At 43.5% G+C, this 14,690-nt stretch overlaps 1 protein-coding gene across 2 annotated transcripts in view; it reads right to left on the bottom strand.

Moving 5' to 3' along the window:
• The window catches only part of Oxa1l (OXA1L mitochondrial inner membrane protein), a 29,503-nt gene extending 15,568 nt beyond the window's left edge, over positions 1-13,935 (bottom strand). Inside the window, exons 1-5 of one of the 2 annotated variants that reach the window (XM_077686476.1) lie at positions 13,760-13,935; positions 12,835-12,987; positions 10,392-10,611; positions 4,918-5,061; positions 2,104-2,189 (exon numbers count right to left, since the gene is read on the bottom strand). In XM_077686476.1, the coding sequence (XP_077542602.1) occupies positions 2,104-2,189; positions 4,918-5,061; positions 10,392-10,611; positions 12,835-12,987; positions 13,760-13,843 (687 nt within the window). In that variant the 5' untranslated portion in view covers positions 13,844-13,935. The remainder of the gene's footprint in view (positions 1-2,103; positions 2,190-4,917; positions 5,062-10,391; positions 10,612-12,834; positions 12,988-13,759) is intronic. The other variant, XM_077686477.1, reaches the window with a different exon arrangement.
• Between the last annotated feature and the right edge of the window lie 755 nt (positions 13,936-14,690).

The following is a 14,690-nucleotide window of genomic DNA, read 5'->3' as shown; positions in this document are numbered from 1 at the left end:
ATCGTTCAATTTGAACGATACTTTGGGAGCGCCTTTTCATAGTGTTCCAGGCGTTACTCGAACAAGTAAAACTGTTTGGTGTTAGACCAGAAAATGGCCTTTCAAAATCAGTTTTGTTTTCATTTTTGCAACAAAAATGTGATTTTTGACACGCGTTTGAATCACTTGGGTGTGGAAAAGGGGCGCGGTCATCGCGCGTCACTGCTACCAACGAAGAATGTGTGCCACGCGTAATTATTCTGCATCAGCGTTTGTTTTTTGTAATCGGGGCATAAATGAGGAACCAGCAAACGATTTTCAATCGTCAGGTTTGCACTCTGACAGTAATAATCCCAGAAATCAACTGACAATGTCAAGCAGTGCCTGTTTGCAAAGCTACTTTATGATTTTGGGCAGTTTTATTGCCTTTGCACACGTTGTTCTAAGTTGTGTGGTAGTTCTACTTACCCCAGGACCATTCACGAACAGTTTACAACAGTTTCAGTTTCGTTTCTGCATCTCGAAATTTATATTTAGCGCTACTACGCAGTTACCCAACTTCAAGGCTACCTGCCATGGCACCTTGAGCATCTGCGACTGATCCTGGAACAAAGCATGCTGCTCCTGATTTCACTGAACCCTAACCCAATTTCTGCAACAAGAACTTCAAATGCAAGTCAAAAGATCACACCCAGTCGCCAGATATCTGTTCCGACGAGGACAGCACTTCAAAACGGCCTTACACACTGCCAGATGTTCGCCTTCCAGTTTCGTTTCCATACGAGGGTATCTCCGGGGGTCTAGTGTTGCTGCTTAGTTGAACGATAAGTTTTTGTACTGTTTCATTTCAAAACTGTTAGGTGGCGCTGCAATGAAGGAGGCTCGTTGTACTGATCTTTTTTATCGCGCAACAGCAACTCGGCCAAAGTTTGCAGGGCACGATTCTAGCGCATCGCACCTCATTCCTGCAAGCAAGGCTACAATTGCGAGTCAGAAGATGATAATAAAGCTCAAGTTTATGTTTTGAGAGATAACTGACCGTGAACGTCAACAAGCATCAACCACGGAGTTCCGTTTTCAACTTCATGCATGTTTTTCCGCATCGCGTGCTTGTCCCAAATATTGTGCTGGCTGCAAATGCAAAGTCAGTCATTGACAAGATGTTTTTACGTTATGTGGGGGCAAATTGGTGCATCTGATTAAGTGAAACTGCCAGATTTCTTCCATGGAACCACCCAAACTTGCACATTTTGAACTGGAGGTTGGGCTTCATCACCGCATTGAAAAACTGTTTCGCACAGGTTGACATTTTTTCTAGGGCGTGTTTTTGAAATGTTTCCCTACAAAATGTATATTCTAATTTGTTTCTACTACCGGTGGTTTGTTATACACAACTCCTTTTTTATCATTTTTTTCGACATTTTGACAAAATGTTGATTTTGATATTTTCTTCGCAACTACAATATATGAAAACATTTAAAAAACTGGTGCTATTAGAAAGGCCGTTAAATAATCTGCAGTTTGTGTTCCTGTAATTAGTGCCTAACCAATTTTTTTAGCAGAAAAAAAAAAATGTTTTCTTGGACCCCTCGAAATCGGTCAATTTTCCCGTGGTAACGAAAGAGTTAATTGGAATCGGTCTCAGTTAGTTTTGTACACTGGGAGAGAACCCACTTCTTCATTGCTTTTATTTTCATGCATAAGTGCTTTTGACATCACTCTCTGCTTTACGTTATCTCTCTCTGAGCTCATCCATGCAACAGCATGTCTATCCCCCATAAATGCACCTATGAAACATATTTTGCACCCAACTGCACTATGCTGTGCAGTCATAACACTCAGTCGTTCCCGCGCGGTTGCAAAATGGTGCCATGTTTTTTTTTCCAGAAAACTGGGAGTGAGAGGTGAGGTGGAAAAATGCACATGCGGCATGCAGTCTCGTGAAAAATTTTTACTTTTAGTAAGGCCACAAAGGCTGCAGCCAAGTCCCCACATGTGAAATGCCACACGTGTGTCGAGGCTTGATGAGGAAGAGGCGCAGTGTGCCTCGTGAAGAGGCGCAGTGAATCTGGTGCAGTGCATCAGTGCCCCTTGACATGGCTTGCAGAAAGTGAGGAAACATACCTGAGCCATTGGTATAATCATACTCTTCAGGGGGTTGACATTCTTCTCCTTCATGAATATCATTAGTTCATTCGCAAGGCGAGCGGCTGGGTGAAGAAGGAATGAGATAGGAAAAGTAAAACGTACATGCCGATAGTGGCCTACAACACAAGTTTTTGAGTGTTTTTTATAAGAAGGCAATGAAACGAGCCACTAGTCATTTGCTTTGTACATACACCACACCCCAACTTACAATTAGTTTTTGACTGCAAAAGCACAAGTTTTGTCTCCCATTCCGGCTGCAAACAAAATTACGTGCTTATTTTACTCATTGGCACTAGGAACATCAAAAAATAATACATTATTTTTAACTAAGTCGATTAGAAGCATCATTGGGCACAACTTCTCTGCCTGAATGTTGCACAGCAGAGTACGATGAAAGTCGAGTTACATTGCTTTATTATTCAGTGGCTTGATGTTAGAAGAATATGAGATGAAAGCGGCCCACAAAAAGATATTTAGGTAAAATTTCATACCAATGTTTTTTTTTATTTTGTCCAGATAAAAGCTAGAGGGCTAGTGTTCAGCTGGTCTCCATACTAGACTAAACCTTCTCTTTTGTGTCGTTTGCTCATGCTCATTCTGTTGATACGAGCCAAAGCGGCAGGCAAGCTGCGATGCATGCCTTTCCTCACTAGTCAGCTAGTGTCCGACCTGCACCCGCCGCGGTGGCTCAGTGGCTGTGGCATTGTGCTGCTTCGATTCCCAGCTACAGCGGGCACTTTACTGATGGAAGCGAAAAGCGAAAACGCCCGTGTGTTCGAGATTTTGGCACACAATAAAGATCCCCAGGTGGCCAAAATTAATCCGGAGCCCTCCACTACGGCGCGCCTCATCGCCTGTGTAGCATCGCCGTGTTACACCCTAAGTTTAAAGTCGGACACTATCAATCAAATAGTGTCCAACTTTAAACAATTCCGACTCTATTTGCTTTGACGGCTTATTAAAGCTGAGTTGTTGTAGGCGTTGACGGCAGCCCTGCTTCGATGTGTTCTCAAGATATAAGGGAGGCATTACTCATGAACACGACCAAGTTAATGCTTACAGCTAATCCACAGGCTAAGAGCACTCAAGTAATGGAGCCGCAAAGCCTCCCACAAAGGCTTAAAATGTGTTTAAGAGGTGCTAACACACTGGCACTAAAACTTCCCCGTTAGTGTTTACAAACCAAACAAGCCATGCATGTTTACATGCCTCTAGCATTTTATGGGTTCTCATCATGATGTCTTTATCAATAAACAGCATCTTGCCACAATAGCACTTGCAATATAATTTACTTCAGAATTTTGGAGTTCCTGTTCCTCTCCACATGCGCAGAAATGAGAGTTGCCCTGTTTGTGCTTCTTAGTGCTCTCTCTTGTGCTGTTCTCTATGAGTATGTTTCATTTTATGGACCACTGACCAATTTTGAGTGAGGAAAGGGATCCCGCCTTTCATCTCAGTGAAACCACTCCTCCAAACAAGATCTGTGCTGCAGCTTAATGTGCTCAAGGTCAAGCACGCCATCTCGTTTCATCTCGTGAAGCGGGAGGTTACACCCGTATGCCTGTCTGTGCTGGTTCATCCGAAGGGTACTGTAGCTCGGAAATGCTCCCGTAATCATAATCAGAGTACTCTTCACCATTCATGTTTTTTCTTCACTGGAACAAGCAATTTTAGCCACTGCGAATTGTCAGTTGAAAAATTGCACTTTCTAGCTGACAAGCAACTGATACGCAACTTTCTAGTGCATTTTGCACACTACGGAAAAATGACTAAACCATGAAGCTGTTGATGCAACAATGAAAGAAATCTCAGTGAGACAATTCAGGATGTTTGAAGGCCTGGCTTGGTTGCACTTCATTCATAATTTCTACAGCTGCGCTGTGACTTGAGTTACAGCACAGTTGAGCTACGCCATGATGGTTGCACCATGCAGTGCAATCAACGTTAATTCTTGGACTTTCGAACCTCCATAGGCAATATTTCATACAGTAAATGACAAAGAATAGGAGAAAAACCTGTACAATTTTGCGCATTCAGTATACCAAATCTGCATTGCTGCAGAATGCATTAATGGCCAAATTTTTACCTCAAAGGACTACACATAGCCTAAAATGACCAAAAATAAAAAGAAAGGGGTTCAAGAAAGGACACTTGTCAAACACTAAACTCACTAGACCTATTGTTCTCCTTTAATGACACCATGAAGACAAAATACCAGTTTGGTTCATTAAAAGGACTGCTTTATCCTGATGACAGTGATACCAATCTTATAAAAAACTGCAAAGAAATAATCGAAATATTAAAAAAAAACATTAGAAGTAGTGGCGACCACTTTCCAGCAATTTCTCTATGAATTCGTATAATCTTGCTTGAGCGATCGGCGGATGCCGACCAATGCTGCCACCAAGAAACATGACTGGATAATAGTACTGGGGCCTCTAGTTACCTTTGATCGCATCACTTAAATGCTGGCGTGTAGTTAACCCACTGAAAACTGTTTTTGTGCTGGCCCATATTATATCACCCCTGCCCATATTATGTCACTGAACCGTGAAATTTGAAGGTTTTGCAGTATTTCTTGCATTTTTTCAGTTAAAGAAGCGTCTCTCACAGCCTAAATGGAGCTGAGTGAGTTACCAAAGGTTGGTTCTTTAAAATTGAACAAAGAAGTATTTTGTCTTCATGGCTTCTTTAAGAAACCGCCCTCCAACCTCTCCAGCCAAACAAGAAGAAAGAAAAGCCAAGAGGCACGCCATGGTGGTGGTAGCACAGCTGTGAGGCAGCACCCACCTTCAAGCTGGTTGCCCATGTTGCGAGCCTCGGTCATCTTGGCTTGCAAGTGCTGCATTTGGGGAAGGTTGTTGTTCATATGGATAGAGTTTTTCTGGCCTTTGATGATCAGCGGCAAAAGGAGCACTTTGACCACTAGGGTACCTACAAGCAGAAGAGAGAGTACTATCAATGTCTTCCAATCGCATATGTTAGTAGTGACACAACACAAGAGATGCGCGTTGAGAAGCATGTCAATTTGGCTTTCAGGCAAACTAGCTGCGAGAAGTCAAGGTGAGACATTCGAAGCTTTTCTGTTCGTGTCATCTGTGCCTGATCGTTTTGTGTGCATTTATTCACGTTTTTCTTGCCCAAGGTATAATATTCAGCAAATGTTAAATGATGCTGTAAGCAATGCGCTTACGTTATGTGTCTTGGCTTGGACATGCTGACATGATCACGTGAATTAGATCAAATACATTGCAACCGACCAGTCTAACAGTAAAATGAACAGTCCCATTTGCTTCTCAAACATATTTATTCAGACTTATTTGGTTATCCACCTTGATCTTTCGCAGGCATTTTTTAGAGGGACTGTTTTTATGTCCAAGGAAAGGAGAGAGGGAGGGGGGGGGGGGGGCACGGAATTTATGACCATCAAATATTGGCAAATAAATGAATATGTTTGCTTTCAAAATTTACCTTCCCTCACTCACTCTCCATTGATTTAGAAGTGTATTTGCTTACAAGTACTTGCAAATGGGTGCACAAAGAACCTTACAGGTGGGGTACTGTTTCAAAATAAGATGCAGATACAAGCCTTTCGTGATCCCAACGTTACCTTTCAGTATCACAACAGCCAAAATGGTGTTGGTCTCCACATATGCCAAACTGGGCCGGTTAAAAGTTAACAAGCACAAGGGGCCTTGCTTGTTGATCACCAGTATAAACTGGCAGCAATGGAAAAGGTGTCTTCACTGCATGGCCCATGTTCAATGCTTATTTGGCGATGACTCTGCTTAGAGTCAACTTTAGAATCGGCTTTAGAGTTGGCTTTTTGCACAGCACAGCCCATGTGCAGGAAAGCCAGAACAGCAAGGTTAGATGTGCAAAAGGGGAGCACAGGATAGGTGTATGAGCTAGTTTAGCTGCAAGACCAAATATTTTGACAATATTACAACTGAAAACTCATGCCTTAACTATCACCAAAAAAATAGTTTATATAAAAAAATCTGAAAAAAAAAAAAAACCCTCACTCTGAACGCAGCTGATAGCAGCACTGCTTCTTCAGCAGCTTTAATGCACCAGAAGTGCTTGAGAGGCACTGACAGACTTTGATTGTAACGCTAGCTATAGGCTTCCCCTTTGAATCGGGGTTATGCCAAATGCCATATCACCTATGCAAGTCATTTAGCTACTGTTGTTTATCTTGTTTTCCACAACCACTCATACTGTCACGGGACATATAGGTCTGCCACCACGTAACAATATTTCTGTTAAGATTACGTGGTGAAGATAACTATGTGACAGCCCTGTGGTCACCCCTTCCCTGTTTTTTCTCCACAAATACTCTAATTCAAGCTCCACCGCAGACCAGTTAACACTTCTGTCAACTGTCAAATCTAGTGCTTCAAGATGATGTATTTCTCTCCGTTTCCGGCTGAATGGACATTTTGGCATTTCATCACTAGGTGCTTGAATGTTTCCCTTTTTCCACAGCATACACGAGCCTCTCCTGTGGCAACTATAAGTCCTTGTCCTCAAGCAGCTGACTCAGGCCTCAAATTGCCACACATTTTCTTTACTGTCTGCTATCAGTGCCACTGCTATAACCACCGTGCAGCAAATGATGCCATTAGCCATTGTAAAAGATGTAGGTTTAAAAGGTATAGAAGGGCATGCCTGGTCTGCTCTTTTTGGTTACCGCTGGTGCCATGGTGCTCAGACATGGTTTGGCTGCAGTTGCCGTGTTCTAATTCCTTCTGACAGCCCCTGTACATCTTTCCTTCATATAAATGTGTGTTGTTTAAAATAAAAAAAAAACTGGTTTTATATTCATCAATCGAGAAGGCATAAGAAATATCCTGTGCAGTTTTTAGTTCGGCTCTGACGTTAGGCACATCTAGGATTTATAGCAGTGCACCAGCCATTGTTGGCCATGAATGCGGAAGTTCAGAGCGCAATTGCTGCACTGTTATGTTGCATTCACAGTAATTCAGCTCAAGTCCATGTATCGTGTAGTTCAAGCTCAGTTGACCTGCCATGTTAGTATGGCTAAACTCAGTCCATTTCTGTGTGGTGCCTGTAAATATAGCAAGGCCCAAATTACAGCCCTGGGAATTAGTCAAAACAGAAAATCGGCACACTAAAACATAGAAACACTATGTAATTAAAGAAAACAAAACTCAAGGCATTTTCTCTTCAAAACCCATCGCGGACATCAATAAAGCATCTCTCTCTCTCTCTCTCTGCAATCTTAGGCTTTAGCATTGGTTTCGTAAATAACATCATTTTGCAGAGTATGTTTTGTTGGGAAACCACGGAAGTTTTCTGCCTAACCTGAAGATGCCTGCAAAATTCAATTTTGAGTTTCACATCTCAAATCTATTTGCGTGCAATGAAGAATATCATGGTTCTGGGCTCTGGTTCAATTATACTTGCGCTATACAAGAAAGATCCACAACTATTCAGCAAACTTCCACTGAACAGCCCCAACCACATACAAGACACACTCAAATTTGCACTGGAAGCCACTGATCAGGTGGTTGAGCCCATAGGGCTATGGAGGCCTACGGAGGCTGAGAAAACAAAACTGCTCCTGACACCCAACCCTGGATGGAAGGCACCCAGAATTTACCCATACATCCACAAATGCAAAATCAAACGTCTCAAACATATCCAAAAACTAGGCATACACCTACAGAGCAACAGCAGAGGACACACAGTGGTCAAAAAACACCCAAACAGGGTGTTTTTTGACCAGAATGTGTCCCCATAATGACCCGTATCCCCAATAACAATCACAGTCTCGAAAAGGATGACTTGATTCAAATACTAGATGCACTTAGGCATCCACGTTACCTGTGTAGCACTAGTACTAGGCTGCATCAAGTCCTTTACAATGCACAAAACTCAACTGCACAGGCAGACATTCTTACTGTGACCTCAACAGAATTTGACTGCCACAGTCAAGAATCCAACCAGCCATCTCCTGCAGAAGTGACCCTGGAGGCTCACGTGGGGCCTTCTGAAGGATATGTATTAAAGAATGATCAGGCACCACAATTTTTTGTGTGTGAAAAGTCACATGTAAGGGACACTATAAGCTAGACGGGCACAAATTTCCCAGCCTGCTTAGCTTCGTAAACGCTTGCTGTGCTTAGGAAGCTCCGTAGGGGAAAGTAAAGGAGAGAAGCAAGCAAAGACGCCAGGCTTATAGATGACGTCTCATAAGTGATGCCAGAAAAGGCCTGGAAGAAAGGAAGAAGCACACTGATCTCTGATGGAACGATGGTAAAGAGGCACTGTTATGACATCACTCCAATATTGAACAGGCAAAATGAAAAGATGCTTGTAGCAGCTCCAGCTGGGCACAACTATGTTCCATGTGCAACCTATTTTTTATTATACATTTTTTTGTTCTTGACGACGGACACAAACATTGCAGTCAAGGTAGCACAAATCCCTTCAATGTTAATACTCACACCACTCGGGTACGTGTTCCCCATACAACCCTTCTTCTTCTTTCTTTTTTTTTTTTTTTACGGTCAAGGTAGTAGTGCTAAAGACTTTACTGCAGCATGGTCTCAGACCTGCACAGAAAAATCTCAGCGGTAGCTTTAGCTATAAATATAAGTAAATCTAAAGTGATTTCAAAAAGCCACACAGAAACACAGCCCACCCAATTAATGAGTGTAATGCTGGAAAACGTGGCAGGCTACAATTATACTGAAGAGGTAGTCATGCCAATAAAAAGAAGAAGAAGAAGCAGAAGAAGAAAAACCCCGAGAAAGAAATGAAGCACAAAATTAGTGCGAGATTGGCCTCATTGTGGGAGCAGTACTATCAAGTAATGAACAGTAGCTTATAAGAAACATATAAAGTTGGTGCATACCTTACATGCTAATGTTTTGGACAGAGAGAGACTTGAGGCACCATGATATGAAACTTAAATAAACCATAACAGAAATGAAAGGATAATAGCAATCATGCTTATTGATAGGAAGCGAGCACAATGGGTTTTGAAACCAACTACTACTGAGAGACCTTCCAGCTCCAACTGAGAGAAGCAACTGATTAACGTGGAAAACTGGGCTTGTTAGTGCATGATCCGAGAAACAGTGGAAAAAAGACAAGGACCGAGAGATGAGGACGAGGACTGTGCAGTCCTCCTTGTCCTCTCTCTTTCCTTGTCTTTTTTTGTGTCCTCTCACTGTCCTTGTCTTTTTTTGTGCTGTTTCTCAGAAGCAGCTGAAGTTAGGGAGACCACCTGATGCAAAGTACAAACACATGGATTGCACAAGGAACAGGTTAATGGATACAAGAGATAGTACAAGTCAATATAAGCAGAGAGCTAAGTGGACAATGAGACAAGATGATTTGGGTGCAAATAACAGATTCGATAGCCCAAGATACAGGAGCAGCTGGCATCATGACAAGAAGCCTTTGCCATGGCTTCTGCCCCTGTGACATTAGGAATCATCAAACTTTGTGACCATGTCCTCACCAGCAGGATGCTCTAGCCACTTCCATTGTATAACGGTGCTTTTGTTTGTTGTTCCTCAGAGGAAATTGCAAAAGTCTTTCCAGTTTTGTAATACAGACACAGCGAATGAACATCATGCTAACAAGCCTTGAAGCTTATGCCTGAAGACGCGCCTGTGCACGCTTTGGACAAAAGCAAGAAAAAGGGCACAATAGAAGCGGTTAGGCACTCAGTTGTTCTCAAGCTGCATTCCAAAATTTAACACGTACAGTATTGCTGATCATGCCAAAGGCAAACCTGCTTCCCAAAGTACAAAATAAACGGCGCATTTTTTCGATTCTAAGCAACTGCCTCTTTTTCAACCCATAGGGTGCTATATTCAAAGCACACCCACCTTAAATTTCCACAATTCTTTAATAAGCTGAAGCAGGGGAAAATGATCACAACATTTACTTGTTGATGCTTGTATTATAGGAAGCCCCCCTGCAGTCTTTGACTTCAGGACCTCCCCCTGTATATCCCCATTGTATGTTGTTTCTTTGTGATAAATAAAGCACCATCGAATCAAAAAAAAAAAAATTCGACGACGCTTAGAAACAAGAAAATACAGCACTGCTGCCAGGGAAATTTTTGACAAAGTGCCAAGGCTTAGAGCTCTGCTGCATTCTACCCAACGGCCTGACCGATTAAAATGTGGATGGTTGCAGCCACTTCAGCTGAAGCCTGGCACTTGCCGAGCCCCTAGGGGCCTACGAATAAAGACAGTAGGCATTGGTGGCAAGCTACTCACTGGCAGCTATGGTGGCCCACCAGGGCAACCCTGTGGACGAGTGCAGGAGGTCGAGCAACTGTTGCACCATGCCCGATGGAGACCAGCCTCCCAGGCCCACAGACTGCAGCGTGGGCACGACGTCATCTGGCAGGGATTCCACAAAGGCCTCCACAGGCACCACTGTGGGCGGCGGCGGGACAGCAGGAATGGCTGCTGCTGCACTCGTCTGTTCGGACTGCTAGAAGCAAGCAGGTGGTCCACAACACACAAACCATTAGTCCAAACTGGCCCCTCACTCAAGCAGACTCTCCGACTGGTCGCTGCATTCAAAATAACTGGGCACATTTTGAAAAGACCGTGGGAGATTAAAAGAAATAATGCAGGAACGTGCCTTACATATGACAACACAAAGATGGTTCTCACCTAGAGCGCAGGATCCTAATTTTGACCCCTTTCAAGGGTAATGGTTAAGGTCAACCTTACTTTGGCCCACATGCAGTGCACCAAAACTAAATTAGTATTGCACAAAAATGAAGAAACATTATGCTGGCTCCAATACGGCACCAGCACATGTATATACACTAAACGTTGAGCTGGACACTGTTAAACAGGGTTCTTAATAATGTCAAGCACTTGGAAATGTTTGGTTGTTTTTCTACGGCAGATACAAAGAAAATTATTCACATCCCATAGGAAACTTTGCAAGTGCACTTAGCACAAGCAAACTTTTGAGACTAGCAGCTAATCTGAAGTAAAGCTATACAAAGACGGCAAAAACCTCAATAATTTATTGACTGGCATTCACAAACGGATGTGCACTGAACATAAATTTGTGGCATTATCAAAAATCAGCACAGCTTTACCCATGGCTCTTTCACAAGGTTACCCAATGTCCATATTTAGATGACCCATGTACTGCATTTAAAGTGTTGGCGCTGGTGTCCCATGCATTTGTTTGGGGGTGATGCTTTGCTCACTCCGGTTGCACCGAGCAATTAAACCCCAAAATTCTTGCATTCTGTTTCACCATGCATTCACGATTCATGATGTCACAAATTGCAGGGCGGGAAATTGAATAAGGCATCGATACATGCTTTCTTGCTTTTAGCATTTTTTTGTATTAATAAGGAACTGCTGCTTACCCGAATGGTATATTTGTATTCACAACACTCTAACCTACTGATATAGGTCAACTTGCTTTAACACCTTAGTGTCCTTTCAAGCCCTTGAAACAGCACGGCTCCAAACAGATTAGCTCTTCCTCTCCATCACAACGATCTCTGGATTCTAATATGCAGTTGCAAGACCTCATTTTTTTTTTCCAGCTGCACCTGTGGTGGCTTCAAAAATGCACAGACTAGCCTTGCCAGACTGCTTGAGGTCTCATCTGATTAGGACACTGGAAAGCTGTAGCCAAGGGGGGGGGGGGGGGGGGAAGGGGGCAAGTCCACTTTGTCTGTAAACTGTAGAAGCATTTACGACACATCTCCTTGAGTAACTTGGGAACCTCAATGAAAAGTAGGTCATCACAGTTCATGCACAGGAAACTTCTGCACAAGATGGTGGATTGTCGTGTTTGTCCTGAACCTGTGTATTCACAGCACAATTGTCATACAGTGCTGGCTTACAACCATCTTGAAATCTCAAGCACTGACATTTTTCACAGTGATCCCATCACTATTAAGTATGACCTGCAGAATTACGCATTTACGTGATTACTTTTTATTCAGTGTTTTTGTTGGTTTCCTTTCCATGGTGTATCCACGTTGCCCAAAAACAAACTCAATTTGAAAACTCCATTCAAACTCGCTCTGCGCTATCGTTATGCAACTTTTTTGCGAGTCTGTGGGCGCCCATTTTAGGCGAGCCACCATATAAGTAAATAAATAAATACCAGCATGTCTGAGCAAAGGTTTACACACAGAAACAATCCCGACATAGTGTCATGACCAAGTCTAACAGGCCCCATAACAAGCCGAGATGCAACACAAAGCAATGTGACAATGGGGCAACCATTGGTAGCCCTGAAAAGGCTGACAAGCCGGCTTTCTGAAATCTCCAAACGTCTGAGCCTGCATTGCTCACAGCAGCCCTTCCGCCACTTTTCCAAATGCAGGCCCGAGGAATGAAATCCCACCATCTACTTGCAGTGTAGTAGATGGCAAGCCTCCTGCACTGCCTCGGCCAGTCACCGTGGGTGCCAAACTGAGGTTGGGTGCCAACTGTGGGCAACCAAACTTCGGCGCAGGTGCCCATAGTTGGCTCTACAAGTGCGATGCACACTGCCGTCAAAACGTGCCTCCTCTGCACAAATGCGGCTGTGCAGTAAATGTGCACTGGCTGATTACCCTTGACGCTGCATTTGGCTGTGCCTTGGCCCGACCAAGTGCAGCGTTTTTCTTTCATGTTGCACACACAATTTGTGACACGATTTATCCGATAGGTGACAGAAGGTACAGACCCCGACAGCTGCTGCCACGACTTCTATCTTGCCAGCTTCAGAAGACAACCATCGCATTCGAGGTGCGCGGTCACTGAAAGGTGGCCGTTTGGTGCAGTTCGGCTTCAGCAACAACATATTTCGGCAACATTTCACTGAGAACAACCGTGTGGGCTGAAAGAAACGCGAAGAGAAAGGTACATATAACAATCCAACTATTTGCGCACTCTCAAACTCTAAACCAACTGAAAAACGCAAAAAAAGAAATCCACGTGCTCGATATTGTACGGACACCAACACAACCGTTACCATAATGGGTTAATCACAACCTAGAACAAGCAAGGGCTTAATTTACACGTCTCTGAATTTAGCCTTCTGCGCCTCGTACACAAAAATGGAACAAACCGCCAAGTAAAACATTTGGAAAACGTGTTTAAAGAGCTTCGACCACTTTAACAACGCCAAAAATTTTCATATGTCTACAATTTTTTTTCAGTGTAAAATATTTCTCTCAGGTGCAATGATTCCCACTACAAATTCCTCAAGCCACTATCGGATTTGTCGCATTTCTTGACTGAGGAATAGTGCGGCCCGAGATGGCAAAAAACACTTTATTAATTGGCATTTAGAGGGGGTAGGGGGGGGGGGGTGGAAAGACGAGTAAAAATGAAGCCGTGTTCTAAGTGGATCGCTACCGGCGCCTTGTAACACGTGCGTAGAAACTGCGCCACAACACTTTGTGAGTACGCACCCAATGTTTCGTGCTGTTTATTTACAAGATAAGAATTGACTGACGTCATTTTGCAATTTTCTAAATGATTTCAAGCCACGAATACGACACTAGACAAGAAAGAATGGCAATAAATGAAGGTAGAACAAACAAAAATCACGTTCATGGCCCGTTGGTGCAGACGACTGCGATCGCAGACGAAATAACTTGGCTTACCTGTCGACGAAGAGAGTTGAATATGCCCGACCGGTTACTCCACGTGATCTGAATGCCATATTTTAATGAATAGTTAACGTTCATATTTTGCCTAATACTTCTGTCCTACCAACTTCAGTTTCGTTGCAATCGCTCCTCGCTGACCCGCTGGTTGCGTTGTGTTGAGTAAGTTCACTCTGTTTGAGCCGCAGTTCAGTACATGTTTCTCTCTTTTTTTGTTGTTACTGTAAAATGGTCTTTTAAATAACCTTACAACTAGAAAAAAATTTTTATTAGTTTTTTAATAGCGTACCTGCGTTACCATTTGCCCTGAGGACGTGTACCAGAACTCTGGGTCAATACCAGTCAAGCAGAGTCAATAGCAGAACCAAACGAAGCCAGGAAGCCGGGTAAAGCGGGCGTTTTAAATTTCAAGTTCACTGAAGCTTGGGTAGCTTGAGAAACTGCACTGGCTACCGCAATATCGCAACTTTCATGGGGTTAACCTTGAGAAACACCTTTCTCTGCACTGCGCCAGCTTGCGACCAAGCTCTTCGTGCACCCTCTTGTGGTACAAGTTGGTCTTCTGGTCGACGACGGCAAGCATGCTGCGCCACCGCACTGTACGGCCACTGCAACGTCCGGCCGTAGGGGTCCTTGATGATGTACGTGTAGACGGTGAGTTTCGACCCGAATCACTTCGACAGGAACACTGTCCGCAATTAACACGGCAGCCTCCAAAAAGTCAGAGCTCTCCTTCGCTTGTAGCTGTTCTTCACATGCTTCACGTGCATCTTTCAGCACAAGTTCAGGCTAATTTTTGTTCCATTTTGCGAGGGTACTGGGTTAGCGCTGCGGTTAGTGCATTTGCCTTTTTCGTTGTTTGTTTTCTCCTTACAGCGGTGAACATTTTGGTACCATTCGTGTCGACGGATAACGGTGACCACGACCA

The sequence above is a fragment of the Haemaphysalis longicornis genome, unplaced genomic scaffold, assembly GCF_048455015.1.
Source record: "Haemaphysalis longicornis isolate Haplotype H1 unplaced genomic scaffold, Haemaphysalis longicornis Haplotype H1 scaffold_1, whole genome shotgun sequence".
Lineage (NCBI taxonomy): Eukaryota > Metazoa > Arthropoda > Arachnida > Ixodida > Ixodidae > Haemaphysalis > Haemaphysalis longicornis.
This window is presented reverse-complemented; position numbering and strand designations above follow the sequence as displayed.